The sequence below is a fragment of the Peromyscus eremicus genome, chromosome 1 (genome assembly GCF_949786415.1).
Source record: "Peromyscus eremicus chromosome 1, PerEre_H2_v1, whole genome shotgun sequence".
Classification (NCBI taxonomy): domain Eukaryota; kingdom Metazoa; phylum Chordata; class Mammalia; order Rodentia; family Cricetidae; genus Peromyscus; species Peromyscus eremicus.
Genome location: NC_081416.1, coordinates 175403463 through 175425417, shown reverse-complemented (window position 1 = coordinate 175425417; position 21955 = coordinate 175403463). Strand labels below are relative to the sequence as shown.

The following is a 21955-nucleotide window of genomic DNA, read 5'->3' as shown; positions in this document are numbered from 1 at the left end:
ATTGAAGAGTGTTTCTGTCTAGTTGCCTTACTTATTTTTTCCTACATGATCTTACATTTCTAAGTTTTTCCTACCCTATATTACTACCCTATACTTATTTTTTACAGATACAAATTGAGAAAGGGAAAGAAGATAGAAAATTTTGACAGAAGAGAATTGTGCTGCAGCATCGGACATCCTTCCAGTCCGCTTTCCTTTTCTCTCGAGGATAAAACCCCTGCCCCTCAATAATATATATAAAAATATATATTTTCCATAGCACTGGCAGGCCTTTCCGCTGGCAGGGCTGACTCAGCATTTTTGCCAAAGACTCTGTAATAAATCTATTATTTTCCGTTATGTTTAGTCCCTATTATTTGTCTTTAGTCCCCATTCATTTGTCTTTAGTCCCCCCTTTTTTTAGTCCCTTTTTTTACTTTTTTCTTTGGTCCCTGTTCAGGTGCCATTCTGTGGAGCGTTTACCCACCACCCCCACAGTTCCCCAGAGTTTTCTTGAGTGCGAGCAGCAGGAAATATTAGATAGAAGGATTTATTGCGGAGAATCTTGCTGAGATAAACAGATAGAAAATAAAGGATAGCCTCGAGAGGGCCTGGAACCTATTCCAAAGGGCCCCGACTGTCTCTGCCCCAGGGTTTTTATAGAGATGCCAAGGGGTGGAGCAAAAGACCTCCTCCCCCTGCACCGCCAAGTGCAGACCATCTCAGACACCTGCACTGAGGCCCGTGGTCCTAATCATCCTCTATGTGGACCTGCTGGGTAAAGCCACTAGGAACCTGAGAACGGGCTCCCACAGTGGTCTACAGACTATATAGGAACAGACTCAGGATGGTTTTTGTGAGTGCCAATCATGTTAGTAAGTTTTAATTGGCTAGGGTTAATTGGGGGTTACAGTTACCATTGTTGGGCAGCCTTGTGCTGTCTGTCCTGTGCTACCATGGAGGCTGGCTGGCCTTACATGTACTGACTGTGAGGGCTGACTCAGTGGCCCAGGCTCCGTCCTTGACTCAAGCACATAGCTCTAAGTTGGTGAAGGTTCCCAGTCAGTAAACAATTGGCTTCACCTTGAGCAGTTAGAGCAAGTGCAGAAAAGAACTACGGCAAGGACTATGTCTTTTATTGATGTCCCTCCCAGAAACTGCTTGCTCAAGTCTCAGGAAACTGACATTGAGCCTGATCTCTGAGAGAAGACTGAGCAGGCTGTTATGGTGTCTGCTTGGTTCCATCAGTTTTTTCATTAGGAATAGCGACTCAACACTTGCAAACACAGTGTGAATAGTGATTTAGGAAGAGAACCTGGGAATGCCAGGATAACATCTTTAGAGATAAGGGATAGACAGATAAACCAGCCCACACTCCGCGGATCCTGTGCAAGCAGATTGAGGGCAGTTTTTCTGTCTTCCATAGATTCATGGACAATGGTCATCTGATCTCCTCTAGAGGTCCGTTTCTCCATTCAGGAACAGGAAGCTTGTAATTGTTTTTTTCCCTTTACTCTTTGGGGGCCCAGCACTCAGCTCCCAAATAAATACATGGAGACTTATTCTTACTTAAGAATGCTCAGCCTTAGTGTGGCTTGAATGGAGAAGGTTTTCTAACTTAAATTATCCCATTTCTCTTTAACTACGTTGTGCTTCTGGGCTTTTTACTTTTCTTTCTTCTATGTATTTTGCTTTTCTTCTTATTCCCTGGCTTGCTGTGTGGCTGTGTGGCTGACCCTTGGAATCCTCCTCTCCATTTCCTTTTCTTGCTCCTCATTCTTCTCTTCTATGCAGTCTAGATTTCCCCTCCTATTTATTCTCTCTGCCTGGCAGCTATGCTTACCCCTCTCCTGCTTAGCTACCTTCTGTTCAGCTCCTTATTAGACTAAGTGAGTGTTTTAGACAGGCAATGAAAAACAGCTTTACAGAGTTAAACAGATGCAACATAAGAGTGCTGTAGCACAAATCTTAAATGGTCTTATTTAATAAAACAAACCCAGAGCGAAGTATTGTGGTGAACACTGGAAGATCAGAGAGACAGAACAAGTCACAGCCACCTCACCTCGCCAGTTCCTCAGCTGGTCCTTTTTCCTCAGACTGGAAGCCTCTTGGTCCTCATATCAGAATGGCTCTCAGCTGAACTGTGCTGCTCAAAACCTAAAATTTTAACCAGCCAAATGCTTCTAGTTCCTGGTCTTCACACCTTATATATCTTTCTGCTATCTGCCAGCACTCCCTGGCATTAAATGCTCACTTCTTGGGATTAAGGGTGTATGTCACCATGCCTGCATGTAACCTTGAACAAATGGATTTCTGCCTCTGGAATGCTAGGATTAACGGCGTGTGCTACCATTGCCTATCATAAGTATCTAGTGGCTTTTCTGTTCTTCAAGTCACAAGACAGATACTTGATTGACAAAGTGGAATTTTTTGAGGTCTCTCAACAGAATGGCTTCACACCTCAGAGAATCCTTTAAGCCCCAGTTACCAAATAATGACCCTTTATTAGACTGCATGGAGTTTATTCCAACCCAGGTTTCTCCTGTGCAGTGGGAAGAAGCTATCTCTAACTCGCCAATTGCTCAGCTCAACTTTCCCCAAAATGACAGTGTCTCCTGTGCAAAGCAGGTGCTGCAAGCACTCTGGGAGACTTTTAACTCCTTGTTGCAGCCCGAAAAGCAGAGCAAGGAGCAGATGATTTCTCAACTTGTCTTGAAGGAGTTTCTCATCACTAGTAAATGCAAGGACAAGTTTGCCTTTAAAGAGAAATGGGAATCAAGTGACAGAAACATGGGGAGATTCATGGAGGGTCTGACTGATGAGTGCTTGAAGCCTCCTGTCATGGTGAGTACCTTGGCTGAGAGATAGTTAAGTCAGCAATTAAGACAGTCATTTTTATTTGAGGAAAAGTAGAAAGTTGTTTTTGTTTTTTAATTGGTAAGACTATCACTGCCCCACCACCACCATGTTTCATAAAACAGAAAAGAGCCCATGGATTGTTGGATGGATGTAATTATAATTAAATTATTTAAATGATGACAGAGACATTGGGATAAGACATCTGAACAAAGCCTTTATCAGTTTAGAAATGATACCTTGGGCTTTGAATTTGGCTCATTTAGGGTGCTGGTTACATCCTAATCAGGAGTACTGAGTTGCAATCTCAGAACACATTTAAAATTCTGATTCTCAGAAGTAGCATGTGATCCCGGGACCTGGGGGGCAGAAACTGGAGATTTAATTCAATTAATAGTCCTCCAAATTATCTACTACAAATCATTAAGAACAACTGTCTATGATACCTAAGTTTCAGGATGCTGGTATATTATTTCTGATGTTAAATTATAGCTATCAAATACATATTTAACATTGGCATACCCGTAGGATATACCTTGATGAATAATGGTGAGGCAATGCAAATTTTGAAAACCCAAACTGAACATAGATGTTTAAAGAAGATCCAATGTAATTACATCTAGGTTTGCATAATGCTTAGTCACTGACAGAAATGGCCAATGTGGTGACATTTTTTAAACACCCCATAAACACATTTCTAATGTCATTGTACAAATCTCTTCCTGATTAGACCTATCAAACCTTGCTGTATTTCACTAAGACAGCAATTTTGTTATAGTTTCCATAACTTGGCAGGGGGAAAGGGGACAATCCTTAGAATAATGAGAAGCCGTCCTTGAAGGGTAAAAGTCCTTATTTTCCAGTTTGGACCAACCTCATCTTTCCACAAATGTAATGACCATTGGTGGAACCAAGAAAATGATGTGGCCATGCATTGCAGAAATATAACTTTACCTTTTCCCTGGGAACTGTGACTCAGCACTTGCAAATACATTGTGAATAGGGACTTTAGACAACATAACTTGTGAATGACAGAATAACACCATCAGAGGTGAGAAATAGACAAATGACCTAATCAATATTCCAGTAATGCCATACAATCAGTTGGTGGGCAGGATTTCTGTCATCCACAGATCCACAGATTCATTGGCAATTGTCATTTGGCTTTGTTTACAGGTTCACATCGCCATGCAGGGGCAGAAAGCCCTCTTTTCTGAGACCATGTCCTTAAAAGAAGCCATCAACCTTCTGAAAGAGCAGCAATCATCAAGAAGTTCAACACAAGAGAATGCAAGGACACCCTTTCCAGTCTCCTAAGACATGTTATTAAAAACAGGTGAGTGTCAGGAAGCTGCACAGAGGAGGTATATTGTGTAGGGATCCCTTCTTGGGCACAGTTTCATCAAGTGTCTTATTTCCACAGGACATGAAGACAATGAAGATGGCCAAAACAATCCCTGGAGCACTAGGGATGTAAATGGTGGTAATAGTAGTCCTGGAAATCAGATTGACTCCCTTATCATTATCCAAAGAGAACAATTTCCAGAGCCTGAAGATAGAAGGGTTTCTTATAAAAGCCCTCATAATTACAGCAGAACAAGTCAAGTCACCTCCAGGTACCAGGAAGAATCTCAGAAGGGAACTCCTCCTGAAGATGGCCCTATGGAGGTACAATCAGAGATTATCTCCAGGCTAGAGCAGACTGAAGACTTCCAGATTCATGATGCAAACTCCACTTTTGAGAGTCACCAAGATAGACTCCACAGAGACCCGAAGACATACAAATGTGAGGAATGTCATAGGATCTTCAAATATCCCTGTAGACTTTCAGCTCACCAGAAAACACACAAGAAGAGGAGGTCATTTTTCTGTCCCAGGTGTCATAAAGGCTTCCATACTTGCTCAGACCTGAGAGTACACGATGTCATACATAGGCAAAATAAGCCTTTCCATTGTAGTACATGTGGGAGGTCTTTCAGCAGTCAAACCAAACTGCAGACTCATGAGAGGATTCACACAGGAGAGAACCCTGCACCGGCTCTGTGTGTAACCGTAGCTTCTGCCGGTCATCCACATACCACTGTCACCAGAGGGGTTGCCATAGGTCAGACTGAACTGTGTACCTTGCAGAGCTACAGCCTCAGTGTCTCACCTGCACATGAAGAAGCATGTCGTTTCCAGACAGCAAGTGTCCATTGAAGATGTGACATGTAAGTTCTGGATTGTTCCCTCTGTCCAGTGTCACATTCCAGTGCCATGTATGGTAAAGAAGGGGTTTCCTTTGTTCACTAACATTTTTCTAAGGCCTTAAGGTAACTTATAATTTGTGCCTGTTATATATTAAATAAATCAATGGAACTGTAATACAATTGCCTCTTATGTATATTTTGTGTTGTGTGTGTTTGTGATTTTTGAACTTTTTTTTTGCCTCAGTTCCAAAGCATGAGGAGAAAACAGAGGACTTAGTTGTCAGTTCTTCACTTTTGCCTTCTTTAAAACAGGGTCCTTCTTATTAGGAGCTTTGTACACTGGTACATCTGATACTGCAGATTCCAAACATTCTCTGGTCTCCAGCTCTCATCAGTACAGAGGTTCATGACAGTGCCCTGTCATTCCCTTTGTTTTCTACCCTGTTAAGGTGTCAAACTCAAGTTTTAGGCTTGCATGGTAAGTGTATCACTCTTTCAGCCATCTCCCATCCCGTAAGTGCTTACTGCTTACAGTTCAAGAATGTACCCCCACATGAGTGGGCAGGGTTCCAAAGTAGTATAAAAATATTCAGTTGATTGCAGTGGTTCAGAACAGCCTCCATACTTATTTCATTAAGACTATAGTCTTCACTGCTCTATCCACAGGACACATAGAAAGTTGAATATATGGAAGTTGGTCTGACAGGATGATAAGTAGATTACAAGATGCAGATGTTTTCCATGAGTGAACTCCAAAACTGTAGGCAAGAAAGGAAAAGAGAATAGCTATTTTGAGAAACAGGAACTCTGTGCTTAGCCTAAGCCAGCATGCACAGGGTGATTGACTTGTTGGCACCTTTGTGTTGTTGATTTTCTTGAGAAAGTTGAGAAGAGTTTCCAGCATCATGTAGAAATGTTGAGGATGAATTAAGACTTTCCCCTGATGTCTCTTGTTCAGCCTTAGAGTAGGAAAACAAAAGGTTTCCATTATTAAAATCTAGAATTTCATCAGCTGACATCAATTCCAACAGAATCTATGCATTTTCACATTGACGTTTTGATTCTTTTTTTTCTTTTTATTAAGAGATTTTCTATTTATTTTACATATTGTAGCACGAATCTTAACAAAACTTATTAATGAAAATAAACCTGGAGCAAGGTATTGGAGTGAAGGGTGGAAGAGCAGAGAAACAGAACAAGCCACAGACACTTCACCTTGGCAGTTCCTCAGCTGATCCTGTTTCCTCAGACTGGAAGCTCTGAGTCCTCATCCAGAATGAATCTCAGTTGAACTGTTGCTCAAAAGCCTAAAAGCTTAACCAGCCCAGTTCCTGGTTTTCATGCCTTATGTACCTTTCTGCTTTCTGCCATTACTTCCTGGGATTAAAGGTGTGAGTCACCATGCCTGGCTATTTCCACTGTGGCTTTGAACTCACAGAGATCCGGATGGATCTCTGCCTCCAGAAGGCTAGGATTAAAGGTGTGAGTGCCATCATTTTCTGTCCTCTATGTCTGTCTAGGGGCTGTTCTGTTTTCTGACCCCAGATAAATTTATTAGGGTGTATGATATATTGGGGAACACAATATCAACACAATATATCAACCACAGGTTCCCTGTCTTCCCTCCTCCCACATTCTAGAATTCCCCCCAAACCACCCCCATTCTCACCTCCTCCAAGGCAAGGTCTCCCTAGGGGAGTCAGCAGAGCCTGGTATATTCAGTTGGGGCAGATCTAATACCCTCCTCCCTGCACCAAGGCTGAGCAAAGTGTCTCATCACAGGCACTAGTTTCCAAAAAGCTGGCTCATGCACTAAGGACAGGTCCAGTCTCACTGCCTGGGTGCCCCCTAAACAGTTCAAGCTAATCAACTGTCTCACTTATCCAGAAGACCTAGTACAGTGCCATCAGGACTCCTCTGCTATTGGATCACAGTTCATGTGTTTCCACTAGTTTGGCTAGTAGTCTCTGTACTTTTTCTAATCATGGTCTTGGTATTTCTTGCTCATATTATCCTTCCTCTCTCTCATCGACTGGGCTCCTGGAGCTCCTCCTGGGGATCAGCTATGGATCTCTGCATCTGCTTCCCTCAGTTACTTGATGAGGGTTCTCTCATGACAGAGTGTTTGGCCATCTGATCACAAGAGTAGGTCAGCTCAGGCACCCTCTCAACCATTGCCAGTAGTCTATAGTGGAGTCATCTTTGTGGCTTCCTGGGGACCTTCTAGCACTCTATTTCTTCCTATTCCCATGGTGCCTTCATTTAAGGTGGTATCTCTTTCATTGTTCTCCCATTCTGTTCCTGATCCATCTAAGACCTCCCGCTCCCCTAAGTTCTATTTCCCCCAACATTTGCCCTCTATTACCCTCCAACCCCCAGTTTGCTCATGTAGATGTCATCCATTTCTCTGTCGCTGGGCAAACTCTGTCTTTTCTAGAGTCCTCTTTACTAGCTAGCCTCACTGGAGCTGTGAGTTGCAGTCTGGTTATCCTTTGCTTTACCTCTAGTATCGACTTATGAGTGAGTACATAACATGTTTGTCTTTCTGAGTCTGGATGGTATTTTCTAGTTTCATCCATTTGCCTGTAAACCTCATGATGTCATTGTTTTTCTCTGCTGACTAGTACTCCATTGTGTATAAGTACCATGTTTTATATATCAATTCTTGAGTTAAAGGGCATCTTGGTTGTTTCAAGGTTCTGGTTATTACAAATAATGCTTCTATGAACATAGTTGAGCATGTGTCCTTGTAGTATGATTGAGCATTCCTTGGGTATATGCCCAAGAGTGGTATAGCTGGGTCTTGAGGAAGATTGATTCCCAATTTTCTGAGAAACTGCCATACTGATTTCCACAGTGGCTGTACCAGTTTGCATTCCCACCAACAGTGAGTTTGTATACACTTAGTGAGTTTGTATACAGACTGGCTTACAAGACATCTTTATGCAAAAACAAGCAAACATCAAAAAAAATAGAAAAGGAAAGAAAAAGATGAAGGAATGAAAATATATTTATTTTGACCACATAGTTTTATTTTCTCCCTAGACTAGCGTGTTCAAGTCATGTCTATCAAACATCATGTTTTCCCAAAATGAAACAGTCACCTCTCTCTGCCTACACTGCTGAGCCTGGTCCAGCCTGTCTTTTCTATGTAGGGCTGCAGACACCTCCTGGGAACTGCCTTCTGTCAAATTCCACTGCCAGAGGTTTTCACCTGTTCATTGCAGCACTTGGGATCAAATCTATGGAAATCAGGAACTTCTGACAGGTTTAGAATGAACACTATATGAGAGCACAGGATCAGAATTCCTGGGAGATGGAAGTCAGTCTTGATGCTCCATAAGTGTGGTACTGTCCCCTTTCACTACAATGACTTGCAAAGCTTGCTTAGGGTGTGATCTTCTCCCAGAAAAGCCTCAAGCATTGCATGTGAGACACAGAGCTGGGCCTGAGTTAGAATTCCATCTGTGACTGAATCTTCTGGAAAGGTTAATTTCCCCTGTTTTGTTTCCTTGCTTGTTTTTGCTGCTGTTATTTATGCATCTGTCAGGTAACAATGAAACCAACCATAATGGTTAATTTTTAGTTATTTTTTTACTTTAATCATGTGTCTCTTCTCTTTTTAATTCATAGCTTTTATACATCCACAAATTGTTGAAACAGAGCCTTAAGTCACAAGGCAGATACAGAACTGTCATGGTTGACTCTTTCTGAGGATCCTCACCAGAATGGCTTCACTGTTCAAAAAGCCTTTAAGCCAGAGTCACCAGCAAATGACCTTGAATTAGACAATGCAGAGCTCATTCCAAGCCAGTCTGGAGAAGAAATCTCTAACTCTTCAGGCACACAGCTCAACTTTCCCCCAAATAATTGGGCAAAGCAGGGGCTGCAAAGATCCTGGGAGATATTTCCCTCATGGTTGTAGCCAGAAAAGCAGAGCAAGCAGCAGGTGATTTCTCAACTGGTCTTGGAGTTTTTTCCCCAAAACTATAAATTATAAGGACAGATTTGCCTTGAAAGAGACGTGGGAATCAAGTGGCAGGATCCCTGGGAGGTTCACGGAGTGTCTCTTTGATGAGTGTTAGAGCCTCCTCTCAAGGTGAGTTCCTGGGTTGAGAGATGACTAACTCAGGAAGACAGTCATTTTGAGAAGCAGTATTGAGAAGGTGTTGTAGTTTTTTATATTCATGAGAAAGTACTGTCCCCAACAAAACCCTTACCAGGGAGAATACCAAGTGCCCTAAATTAGCATAAATATAGCAAAATAAACCTTTTGCTTGTTTGAGGGACACACTTAAATGTAATTTATTTACATGGTGACAGAGAGACTAGGGAATTAATATTTGGGAACTTAAGGCTTTAGAGGAGATACCCTGGTCTTAGAGATGACACAGTCAGGGAGTCAGGGAGGTGCTTACAATGTAATCATGAGGTCTGAGGTGGAACCTCAGCACACACTTAAAATATGGCTTGAGACACTAACGTGTGATCCCAATTCATGGGATGCAGAAACTGGGGATCAAAGAATTTACATGTCTTTCCAAATATGCTAGTACACGTCATTAAGGCACTTTGTCTACACAGCTGAGTTGGCCGAATGATAGAGTAAGGTTTGTGATGTTGAAATCGGGATTTCCCATGCACATGCAGCAGTGACACACCCATAAGAAATGCCTTCAGGATTGCTGTGGGATGGTCTGTATGTCAAGTGTGTTGCTGATTGGTCAGTAAATAAATCACTGATTGGCCATTGGCTAGGCAGGAAGTATAGGCGGGACAAGGAAAAGAATTCTGGGAAGTGGAAGGCGGAGAGGGAGACACTGCCAGCCGCCATCAGGACAAGGAAGATGTAAGGTTCCAGTAAGCCACAAGCCACGTGGCAAAGTAAAGATTAATAGAAATGGGCTAAATATAAGAGTAAGAGCTAGACAATAACAGGCCTGAGCTAATGGCCAAGCAGGTTAAATAATGTAAGAGTCTGTGTGTTTATTTTATAAGTGGGTCTCTGGGACTGGCGGGACTTGGTGGCGGGAGCTGGAGAGAAATTCTCCAGCTACAAGGATTCCTGATGCATCATTTCAAATTTTTGAATCTGGGAAAGCTTTATATAGAGGTAATTATATTGGATCCTTTTTCAGGGTCTAGATTTTCATAATTCTCAGTCAGTGACAGAAATGGCCAATGTAGTGAAAATTTTAAAATACCCCATATACACAATTCCAGACATTATTGTACAAATCACTTCTTAGGGTTTTAGGATGTTCGTTTAAATATTTGTTTGTTTGGTCATATTTTTGTTATTAGAAACTTGGTTTCATTGTGTAGCCCTGGATGGCCAGGAACTCAGGGAATTATACATCCTCTGCTTTTCAAGTGCTGGAATTACCGTTGCAGACCACTATTCACTACTATTTATTTGAGTTTCTTGCTCTTATACACAAGTTCTCATTTCACAGTTTAATTCCAGATTTATACTCTTTTGAGCTTTGTTTTAAATTGAGAATTTCATGACTTATACCAGTTCCAAGTACACTGCTGCCATACTGTCCTGTCATGTGCCTAAGAGCAGAGGCAGTGTGCATCTGTGGAGATAATGTATGTGAGGGAGGATCAGATAAGGTTAGGCCCATGTGGTAAGCAGAGGCTGGCCCCTTAAAGAAAGACTCCCTCCTTCAATGACTTGACTAGTTGAAGACAGCATTGTGACCAGAGCTCAGAAGAAACTGACTTTGTTTTTGTTGTACCCAGAATCCCCCAAGACCATCATGAGACCAAATCTGATACAAAAGCAGAGTCTTTTTACTATGAGTTAACTCGGTACTCTGTCCATCGGGGGCAGCAGCAGAGCAGGAGAGACCCTGAGTAGCAATGAAGCAGGGTTTTTAAAGCAAAAGGGGCTTGGTGGTCTGTGGGGCATTTACCCACAAACCCCACAGTTCCCCAGAGTTTTCTTGAGTTCGAGCAGCAGGAAATATTAGATAGAAGGATTTATTGTGGAGAATCTTGCGGAGATAAACAGATAGAAAATAAAGGATAGCCTCGAGAGGGCCTGGAACCTATTCCAAAGGGCCCTGACTGGCTCTGCCCCAGGGTTTTTATAGAGATGCCAAGGGTAGAGCAAAAGGCCTCCTTCCCCAGCACAGCCAAGTGCAGACCATCTCAGACACCTGCACTGATGCCCGTGGTCATAATCATCCTCTATGCGGACCCGCTGGGTAAAGCCCCGAGGAACCGAGAACAGGTTCCCACAGGTCCCCCTTTCTTAATATATAAAAAATAACTATTAATGGCTTACTGCAATCTCCATAGCCGTTACACCTCCCAGTATGGGAATAGAGGATGATAAAGATGGCATTTCTCTTTTGAATTAGGTCCAAGGTGACTACAGCAGTCTTAGCTGCCTTAAGCCTTTCTAAACCAAAAACTCTTAAGGCGACTACAAACTTAAAGAATCCCTTAGCTTCATCATTATCATTAACAGGTTAACATAAATATTGCTATACATAGTCACAATTCTCTCAATCTTACAACTCAAAATAAACTCTTAACAGAACCATTTGAATTAGCATATATGGTGCTATATATAGTTAACAATTTTCTCCGTCTTACAACTTTAACTCAATCATTTGAATTTTCTTGCTAACAGAACACAGGAAAAACTTTGATGTATTCACATCAAACTTAAATATTTCCTTAACTCCACAAAACCAGGGTGCATTAATATCAATAGGTTAAACATAATTTCTGCAAACATAATTCAACCTTAATTCCACTCATAACTCCTCCTTTTCTTTATAATTTTAAAGCAAAATCTCAAACCTAGTTAGAAAACCCAAACTTTTCCATTTAAACAGTTCCATTTGTAACACAAAACCAGTTCTGTAAGTAATTTCATTTTTACAAAAACAGTTCCACAAAACAATTCATGAATCACCAATTAATAAAGCATATATGCATGCACAAAATTGCGTCTTGATTCTAGGTATAAACAATAAATTTCTTCATTTAAACAGTTCCATTTTTAACCCAATTCCAGAAAACAGTTCCTAGGTCATTACTATAAGTAAACTCAAAATTGTCCCATTGAAATGAAATCTCTACTGTTCATTTCATTTCTTTTTTCTTTTTTCTTTTTTTTTTTTTTTTTTTTGGTTTTTTCGAGACAGGGTTTCTCTGTGTAGCATGCAACTTTCGTGGAACTCACTTTGTAGACCAGGCTGGCCTCGAACTCATAGAGATCTGCCTGGCTCTGCCTCCCAAGTGCTGGGATTAAAGGCGTGCATCACCACTGCCCGGCTCATTTCATTTCTTGAGTCCCAAAATATGAAGAAATCCATAACCAAAATCTTTTTGTAGTTTTATCTCATTTTAAGTTCAAAAAGTTCAAACAAATAAATTCTGGTATTAGGCTTTCACTTCAAAATATGAAAAGACGTTTTTTAACCAAAACTTTTTGCAGTTAACAATTTTTGTTCAAACAAGCATCACTGAACTTATTCTCAAGCCAGAGACCTTTTTAGGTACAGTAGTATTCTAAACTGCACTGTTTTTTATGTTAGCTTAGGTTTTTCTGTGTTGTGACGATTTTCCATGGATCTCAGCTCCAGATGCCTTGTGCTGGTTCTGGCATCCGCCATTCTTAGCTTCTTAGTGGCTTCTGGAGCTTTTGAAACCATTCAGATGGCCTAATTTGCAGTCTACTGGGACACTAACCTTCTGTGTCTCGGGTTCTTTTACCATATACATAAGGAATAGATTCACATTTAACATTTACACTTTTTCACAAATTCACATATAACATTAACATCTACTTATTTATACTCTTTAAGGGAACTATAGAACTACTTTAGCAAATATATTTCTTATTACTTCTTATATATTTCTTATCTTATTTCTTATTTAAACTTACATTTACAACTAGTATCTTTACTTCTTACAAGCTTATTACTACATGTCTTAAGACTACCTTAGATATTTCTTGCAAGCTTATATTCTTAAAGGAACTCTATTAATCTATTTTACAAACTTATACAGGTCTACCATTAGCATATATTTAACTTAGCAAACACCTAAAGGCTTCTTAACACAGACATCTAACGAGAGAATTTTTACAAACTCACATATCTTATTTTCATCTTTTTCTATTCTTACTCTTTATTATTACTATCTCTATTAGAAAGATTCTCTTAACTAGACAGGAAGTAGGTACATCATTTCTAAAGTTTAGAGTTTATAGTCAGCTTTGCTATAAAACACTGGGATTTAGAGTTGTTATAGAATTGTGATAGTTGTTGCTAGGGGACTATAGCCTTCCCAGGATGACGCCACACTCCAAAGTTGCCAGTTCTCTCAGCCGTTCTGGAACCGGCAGAGATGCACTGTCAGCGGTAGATGGTTTTTAACTAGAGGCTGTCCCTTCACCCAAATTCATAATAGTTCCCCTAAGTGCTTCAATTCAGACAAACGTTTCTATTACAGCAGTACTTTTGGTTTGTTCTACTGAACAACTTCACTTCACTCTGAGGGTGAAATTACTGTATTTAGCTGCTGGAAAGCTCTTCGCCAAAATCTGCACAGCTATTAAGTGATATAAAGTATTTTTCTAAAGTTGCTAGTAAAGCCACAAGTGGCACATCTCCGAACTGTATTTCCTCACTGTTTGCATTAACCAGTGACAAAACCTCTGAAATACTTATCGAGCCACTTTCATTAGCTTTAACTCCTGATATTATTAGCAGCTGTGATATTTAGCATTGATTTCTAATAAGGAACTGTCAGGTGAAGCAACTCTTTTGTAAGACAGCTAGATTTTCTGAAGTTTGTTTCCCATCTATAAAGCAGTCATTACTTTTTGAATGCCTGTTTCTTATCCCCTTAATTAGATTTGCAAAGGAATCACCCTTTGCAGGCAGTTTGTTCAAGAGGAAAATAATTTTTTTTTTCTTTTTTTTTTTTTTAATTTTTATTTTGCAATACAATTCAGTTCTACATATCAGCCACAGATTCCCTTGTTCTCCCCCCTCCCGCCCCCCTCACCTTCCCCCCAGCCCGCCCCCCATTCCAATCTCCTCCAGGGCAAAGCCTTCCCCACAGACTGAGATCAACCTGGTGGACTCAGTCCAGGTAGGTCCAGTCCCCTCCTCCCATGCTGAGCCAAGGGACCCTGCATAGGCCCCAGGTTTCAAACAGCCAACTCATGCAATGAGCACAGGACCCGGTCCCACTGCCTGGATGCCTCCCAAACAGATCAGGCCAATCAACTGTCTCACCCACTCAGAGGGCCTGATCCAGTTGGTGACCCCTCAGCCATTGGTTCATATTTCATGTGTTTCCGTTTGTTTGGCTATTTGTCTCTGTGCTTTATCCGACCTTGGTCTCAACAATTCTCTCTCATATAAACCCTCCTCATTCTCGCTAATTGGACTCCCAGAGATCCACCTGGGGCCTAGTCATGGATCTCTGCCTCCAGATCCATCAGTAGTTGGATGAGGTTTCTAGCACGACAATTAGGGTGTTTGGCCATCCCATCACCAGAGTAGGTCAGTTCGGATTGTCTCTCGACCATTGCCAGCAGTCTGTTGTGGGGGTATCTTTGTGGATTTCTGTGGGCCTCTCTAGCACTTTGTTTCTTCCTATTCTCATGTGGTCTTCATTTACCATGGTCTCCTATTCCTTGTTCTCCCTCTCTGTTTTTGATCCAGCTGGGATCTCCCACTCACCCAAGCTCTCTTTCCCTCGACCCTCGCCCTTCACTACCCCCACTCCTGTCCAGGCTGTTCATGTAGATCTCATTCCATTTCTCTGTCGTTGGGCGATCCCTGTGTCTTTCTTGGGGTCCTGTTTTCCAGGTAGCCTGCCTGGTGATGTGAGTAGCAGTCCAGTCATCCTTGTTCCACATCTAGTATCCTGTTATGAGTGAGTACATACCATGTTTGTCTTTCTGAGTCTGGGATACCTCACTCAGGATGATTTTTTCTAGATCCATCCATTTGTCTGCAAACCTCATGATGTCATTGTTTTTCTCTGCTGAGTAGTATTCCATTGTGTATATGTACCACATTTTGTTTATCCATTCTTCAGTTGAAGGGCATCTAGGTTGTTTCCATGTTCTGGCTATTACAAACAACGCTGATATGAACATAGCTGAACAAGTGCTCTTGTGGTGTGGTTGAGCATTCCTTGGGTATATGCCCAAGAGTGGTATAGCTGGATCTTGGGGGAGATGGATTCCCAATTTTCTAAGAAATCGCCATATTGATTTCCAAAGTGGTTGTACAGGCTTGCATTCCCACCAGCAGTGCAGGAGAGTTCCCCTAGCTCCACATCCTCTCCAGCATAAGGTGTCTTCAGTGTTTTTGATCTTAGCCATTCTGACAGGCGTAAGGTGGTATCTCAGAGTTGTTTTGATTTGCATTTCCCTGATGATTAGGGATGTTGAGCAATTCCTTAAATGTCTTTCAGCCATTTGTGTTTCCTCTGTTGAGAATTCTCTGTTTAGTTCTATAGCCCATTTCTTAATTGGACTGTTGGGCATTTTGATGTCTAATTTCTTGAGTTCCTTATATATTCTGGATATCAGTCCTCTGTCAGATGTGGGATTGGTGAAGATCTTTTCCCATTCTGTAGGCTGTCGCTTTGCTTTGTTGACCGTATCCTTTGCCCTACAAAAGCTTCTCAGTTTCAAGAGGTCCCATTGATTGATTGTTTCTCTCAGTGTCTGTGCTACTGGTGTTCTATTTAGAAAGTGGTCTCCTATGCCAATGTGTTCAAGACTACTTCCTACTTTCTCTTCTAGCAGGTTCAGAGTAGCTGGATTTATGTTGAGGTCCTTGATCCACTTGGACTTAAGTTTTGTGCACGGTGATAGATATGGATCTATTTGCAGCCTTCTACATGTTGATATCCAGTTTTGCCAGCACCATTTGTTGAAGATGCTTTCTTTTTTCCATTGTGCACTTTTGGCTTCTTTGTCAAAAATTATTTGTTCATAGGTGTGCGGATTAATATCAGGGTCTTCAATTCGATTCCATTGGTCCACATGTCGGTTTTTATGCCAGTACCAAGCTGTTTTTATTACTGTAGCTCTATAGTACAGCTTGAAGTCAGAGATCGTGATGCCTCCAGAGGTTGTTTTATTGTACAGGATTCTTTTGGCTATCCTGGGTTTTTTGTTTTTCCATATGAAGTTGAGTATTATTCTTTCCAGGTCTGTGAAGAATTGTGTTGGTATTTTGATGGGGATTGCATTGAATCTGTAGATTGCTTTTGGTAAGATTGCCATTTTTACTATGTTAGTTCTGCCTATCCATGAGCATGGGAGATCTTTCCATTTTCTGACATCTTCTTCAATTTCTTTTTTCAGGGACTTAAAGTTCTTGTCATATAGGTCCTTCACTTGCTTGGTTAGTATTACCCCAAGGTATTTTATGTCATTTGTGGCTATAGTAAAGGGTGATGTATCTCTGATTTCCTTCTCCGCTTTTTTGTCCATTGTATATAGGAGGGCTACTGATTTTTTGGAGTTGATCTTGTATCCTGCTATGTTGCTGAAGGTGTTTATAAGCTGTATCAGTTCCTTGGTGGAATCTTTGGGGTTGCTCAAGTATACTATCATGTCATCTGCAAATAGGGAAAGCTTGACTTCTTCCTTTCCAATTTGTATCCCCTTAATCTCCTTATGTTGTCTTATTGCTCTGGCTAGAACTTCAAGTACTATATTGAATAAGTATGGGGAGAGCGGACAGCCTTGCCTCGTTCCTGATTTTAGTGGAATTGCTTTGAGTTTCTCTCCATTTAATTTGATGTTGGCTGTTGGCTTGCTGTAAATTGCCTTTATTATGTTTAGGTATGTTCCCTGTATTCCTGATCGCTCCAAGACCTTTATCATGAAGGGGTGTTGGATTTTGTCAAATGCCTTTTCAGCATCTAGTGAGATGATCATGTGGTTTTTTTCTTTGAGTTTGTTTATATGGTGTATCACATTGACAGACTTTCGTATGTTGAACCATCCTTGCATCCCTGGAATGAATCCTACTTGATCATGGTGGATAATTGTTTTGATGTGGTCTTGGAGTCTGTTTGCCAGTATTTTATTGAGTATTTTTGCATCAATGTTCATGAGGGAGATCGGTCTGTAGTTCTCTTTCTTTGTTGTATCCTTGTTTGGTTTGGGAATCAGGGTAATTGTAGCCTCATAGAAGGAGTTTGGTAATGTTCCTTCTGTTTCTATTGTATGGAACAATTTAGAGAGTATTGGTATTAACTCTTCTTTGAAGATCTGGTAGAATTCTGCACTGAAACCATCTGGTCCTGGGCTTTTTTTGGTTGGGAGACTTTTAATGACTGTTTCTATTTCGTTAGGGGTTATTGGACTATTTAAATAGTTTATCTGGTCTTGATTTAATTTAGGTATGTGGTACCTATCCAGAAAATTATCCATTTCTTTTAGGTTTTCCAGTTTTGTGGAATAGAGGTTTTTGAAGTATGACCTGATGATTCTCTGGATTTCCTCAATGTCTGTTGTTATGTCCCCCTTTTCATTTCTGATTTTGTTGATTTGGATGCTCTCTCTCTGTCTTTTGGTTAGTTTGGATAAGGGCTTGTCTATCTTGTTGATTTTCTCAAAGAACCAACTCTTTGTTTCATTAATTTTTTGTATTGTTCTTTTTGTTTCTATTTTATTGATTTCAGCTCTCACTTTGATAATTTCCTGGCATCTATTTTTCCTGGGAGACTTTGCTTCTTCCTGTTCTAGAACTTTCAGGTGTGCTGTTAAGTCACTAGTGTGAGATTTCTCCAGCTTATTTATGTGGGCGTTTAGTGCTATGAATTTCCCTCTTAGTACTGCTTTCATAGTGTCCCATAGGTTTGGATATGTGGTGTCTTCATTTTCGTTGATCTCTAGGAAGTCTTTAATTTCTTTCTTTATTTCTTCCTTAACCCATTGGTGATTCAGGTGGGTATTGTTCAGTTTCCATGAGATTGTAGGTTTTCTGTAGTTTTTGTTGTTGTTGAAATCCAACTTTAGACCATGGTGGTCTGATAGAACACAGGAGGTTATTCTAATTGTTTTGTATCTGTTTAGATTTGCTTTGTGACCAAGTATGTGGTCGATTTTAGAGAAGGTTCCATGGGGTGCTGAGAAGAAGGTATATTCTTTTTTGTTAGGATGGAATGTTCTGTAGATGTCGATTAAGTCCATTTGAGTCATGACATCAATTAAGTCCTTTATTTCTCTGTTAAGTTTCGATTTGGGGGATCTGTCCAGTGGTGAAAGTGGGGTGTTGAGGTCTCCCACTATTAATGTGTGGGGTTTTATATGTGATTTAAGCTTTAATAATGTTTCTTTTACATATGTGGGTGCCCTCGTGTTTGGGGCATAAATGTTCAGAATTGAGACTTCATCTTGGTGGATCTTTCCTGTGATGAGTATGTAATGCCCTTCTTGATCTCTTTTGATTGATTTTAGTTTGAAGTCTATTTTGCTGGATATCAGGATGGCTACACCCGCTTGTTTCTTAAGACCGTTTGATTGGAAAGTCTTTTCCCAGCCTTTTATTTTTAGGTAGTGTCTATCTTTGAATTCGAGATGTGTTTCTTGTATGCAGCAGAAAGATGGGTCCTGCTTTCGTATCCATTCTGTAAGCCTATGTCTTTTTATAGGTGAATTAAGTCCATTGATATTGAGGGATATTAATGTCCAGTGATTGTTCATTCCTGTTATTTTTTGGTGGTGATGTGTGTGTACTTTTCTTCGTTGGGGTCTACTGCTGTGGCTTTATCTATTGCCTGTGTTTTCGAGGTTGTATCTGACTTCCTTAGGTTGGAATTTTCCTTCTAGTGCTTTCTGTAGGGCTGGGTTTGTGCATAAATTTGTTTAAATCTGGCTTTGTCATGGAATGTCTTGTTCACTCCATCTATGACGATTGAAAGTTTTGCTGGGTATATTAGTCTAGGCTGACATCCATGGTCTCTTAATGTCTGCATTACATCTGTCCAGGACCTTCTGGCTTTCAAAGTCTCCATTGAGAAATCGGGTGTTATTCTGATAGGTTTGCCTTTATATGTCACTTGGCCTTTTTCCTTTGCTGCTCTTAATATTCTTTCTTTATTCTGTACGTTTAATTGTTTAATTATTATGTGGCGAGGGGACTTTTTTGGGGGGTCTAGTCTGTTTGGTGTTCTATAGGCTTCCTGTATCTTCATAGGCATTTCCTTCTTTAAGTTGGGAAAGTTTTCTTCTATGATCTTGTTGAATATATTTTCTGTGCCCTTGAGTTGGTATTCTTCTCCTTCTTCTACCCCTATTATTCGTAGGTTTGGTCTTTTCATGGTGTCCCAAATTTCTTGGACATTTTGGTTCATGACTTTGTTGACTTTAGTGTTTTCTTTGACTGATGAATCCATTTCTTCTATTGTATCTTCAACGCTAGAGATCCTCTCTTCCATCTCTTGCATTCTGTTGATTATACTTGCATCTGAAGTTCCCAATCGTTTTCTCAGATTTTCTATTTCCAGCATTCCCTCTGTTTGTGTCTTCTTCATTTTTTCTATTTCCCTTTTCAGGTCTTGGACTGTTTCCTTCATTTGTTTCATTGATTTTTCTTGATTTTCTTTCAGTATTTTATTGTTCTCTTCCAGGACTTTATTGATTTCTTCTAATTTGTTTGCCCTTTCCTCTAGTTGTTTACAGCGTTCTTCACATTTTTTTGTCTTTTCCTCTACACGAGCCTCTAGCTTCTTCATGATGACATTCATAAGGCTATTTTCTTCTGCTTCTTCCAATTTCTGATGTTCAGGTCTAGGTGTTGGAGGAGGGCTAGGGCCTGGTGATGGTGTATTACTATTCATTTTGTTGTATGTGTTTCTGCCTTGACGTCTGCCCATCTCCTTGTGGTTCGTTCCTGGCCTTATTCGCACACTTGGTTCAGAGCTGACAGATTCAGGAAGTCTCTCTCTCTTGTCCAGATGGGAGCTCTCTTGTCCAAATTGGAAGTCCGGGACAGGATGGAAGCTCTTGTTCAGAAGGGAAGTCCGGGGGAGGATGGGTGCTCTCCTCTCTCTCTCTCTCTCTCTCTCTCTCTCTCTCTCTCTCTCTCTCTCTCTCTCCTCCAGATGGGAAATCCACGGCAAGATGGGAGCTGGGGGCCAGCCTCTAAGTCTCAAGAAGAGGCTTGGGGCTCAGGCGGATGGGCGTGGGGGCAGGGCGTGGAGACTGCAGGGTCTGCCAGGGGTCTTGGAGAAGGAGATCCTTCCCGGTGGGGCTAGAAGGGCACCTGCCCAGGGACCAGAACCTGGGGCCAAGTTGGGCAGGTCTTCCCTGGAGTTGCTGGTGCCCAGGGATGGGGTCCGGGGCAAGCTAGGGCACTCACCTGTGCTTCAGAAGGGAAGTCCGGGGGAAGATGGGAGCTCGGAAAATAATTTTTAATTTCACATAAGTTTCTTCATATCTAAGACAACGTTCAGTGTATAAACTGCGCAGTGGCTTGTCTGCTCTTATAGGTAGCTTTTTGTCATCCAACTATCGTAAAAAAATTTGCACAGCTATTAGGGTAAATAAGGCATTTTACCAATGCCCAAACCATGAAGTGCCTAGTTCCGTATCCTTTCAATTTTTCATTGGAACGGACACTTAAACTCTCAGACGATTTTCCTCCTTATTCTTATAAAAGCTGTATTTTAAGTTTACCATGAATGTATTTTCGAGCTGACAAGTGTTTCAGGGCAATGTCGCCATCTTTAGCGGAAAAACTACCTTTCCCAGAATGCATTTCTCTTATATCAGTCCATAATAATATCAGTCCCATATCAGTCCCTTATATCATTTTCCTTATATCATTTCCCATCAGTCATTTCCCATAGTTCTTTTCGGGTCTGAGAGTCAACTGGTTCTTGCTTACAAATTCTTGCCTGGGAGATTTGAACAAGCATTTTACATTTTCAATTATGGGACTTTGGGAGGGTTCTTGTCTCTCCTCAGCTGGCTTTAACAGGTGTCTCTCCTTCATTTGACACTGGCCCCCAAATCAGAACTGCACCTGCCTCATTAGCCAGCATTGAGGCTGGCATTTCGGATAGCAACTTTCCTCGGGGCTTGTGTTTTAGCCAGTCAGTGAAAAACATTAACAGAGCTTTTCCATAGCTCCTTCGGAGAGATTTTCTCCCACTGATCTGTCTCATTTTGCTTCTTCCTTTCTTCCTTCCCCAGATGCAGAGCTTCAGGTATCTGTCTGCAGCTCTGTACCTCTGCTAGCTGCCTTTGGAGGTAGGGGCTTTTTTTCTCCCCCCGAATCTGCCTCAAATTCTAGCAGCTTTTTCAGGTCATGCATTTTCTGGGGAGGATTATGTCCCTTCTCTGTTTCTTTAGAGTCTTTTTCCCAGACAGTTCCCAGTTTGGTCTCAGTTTATCCCCTCTACCCCAGAAACAGTTTCCAACACTACAGTGGTGGCTTTCCCTGCTACTGAAGGTAGGGCTTTTTGTACATTTGTTTTCGGGGTCTGTGTGATTTGCATATAGACTGAAAATCTAACAAGGGAGGTTTTTGCCATTTCTAAACTCCCATTAAGACAGGTGTTTTGCCTCATCAGGCCTTCACCTGGCCCAGTCCCCCAGTGGGTTGCATTTGCTTGTCTGGGTGCTCAAGGACAGAGTTTATGCCAGAGGCAATCACCCCTTAGGGCTACACTCCTCCTCATCTCACAGAGTCCGTTGAAACAAAGCTTTTCTCAAAGAGGTGCTTTCTCTGACAGAAAAGAAAGCTTTACTCCTGGATAGTTCTGTTCTGCCCTGGCTGGGCTCTTTCCCCAGACAGCATTCTGACTCAGCAGCACAACTGCTTCAGACACAGTTCAGCTTTACATTTTTCCCAGAAAGGTCCTTTCTCTGATAGGAAAGCTTTTCTCAGATTTCTTTTTGCAGCTGTGGACCTATC

At 41.2% G+C, this 21955-nt stretch overlaps 1 protein-coding gene across 1 annotated transcript; it reads left to right on the top strand.

Moving 5' to 3' along the window:
• Positions 1–2427: 2427 nt before the first annotated feature.
• LOC131898912 (zinc finger and SCAN domain containing protein 4F-like) lies at positions 2428–4152 on the top strand. The gene is made up of 2 exons (XM_059250239.1): positions 2428–2823; positions 4012–4152. Exons 1-2 carry the CDS (start codon positions 2428–2430, stop codon positions 4150–4152), a joined length of 537 nt encoding a protein of 178 aa, XP_059106222.1.
• The last annotated feature ends 17803 nt before the right edge of the window (positions 4153–21955 follow it).

Coding starts and splice junctions, on each gene's coding strand:
- LOC131898912 (XM_059250239.1), top strand. CDS start 2,428: ATGGCTTCACACCTCAGAGAATCCTTTAAGCCCCAGTTACCAAATAAT. Junction 2,824..4,011: donor GCTTGAAGCCTCCTGTCATG/GTGAGTACCTTG, acceptor CTTTGTTTACAG/GTTCACATCGCCATGCAGGG.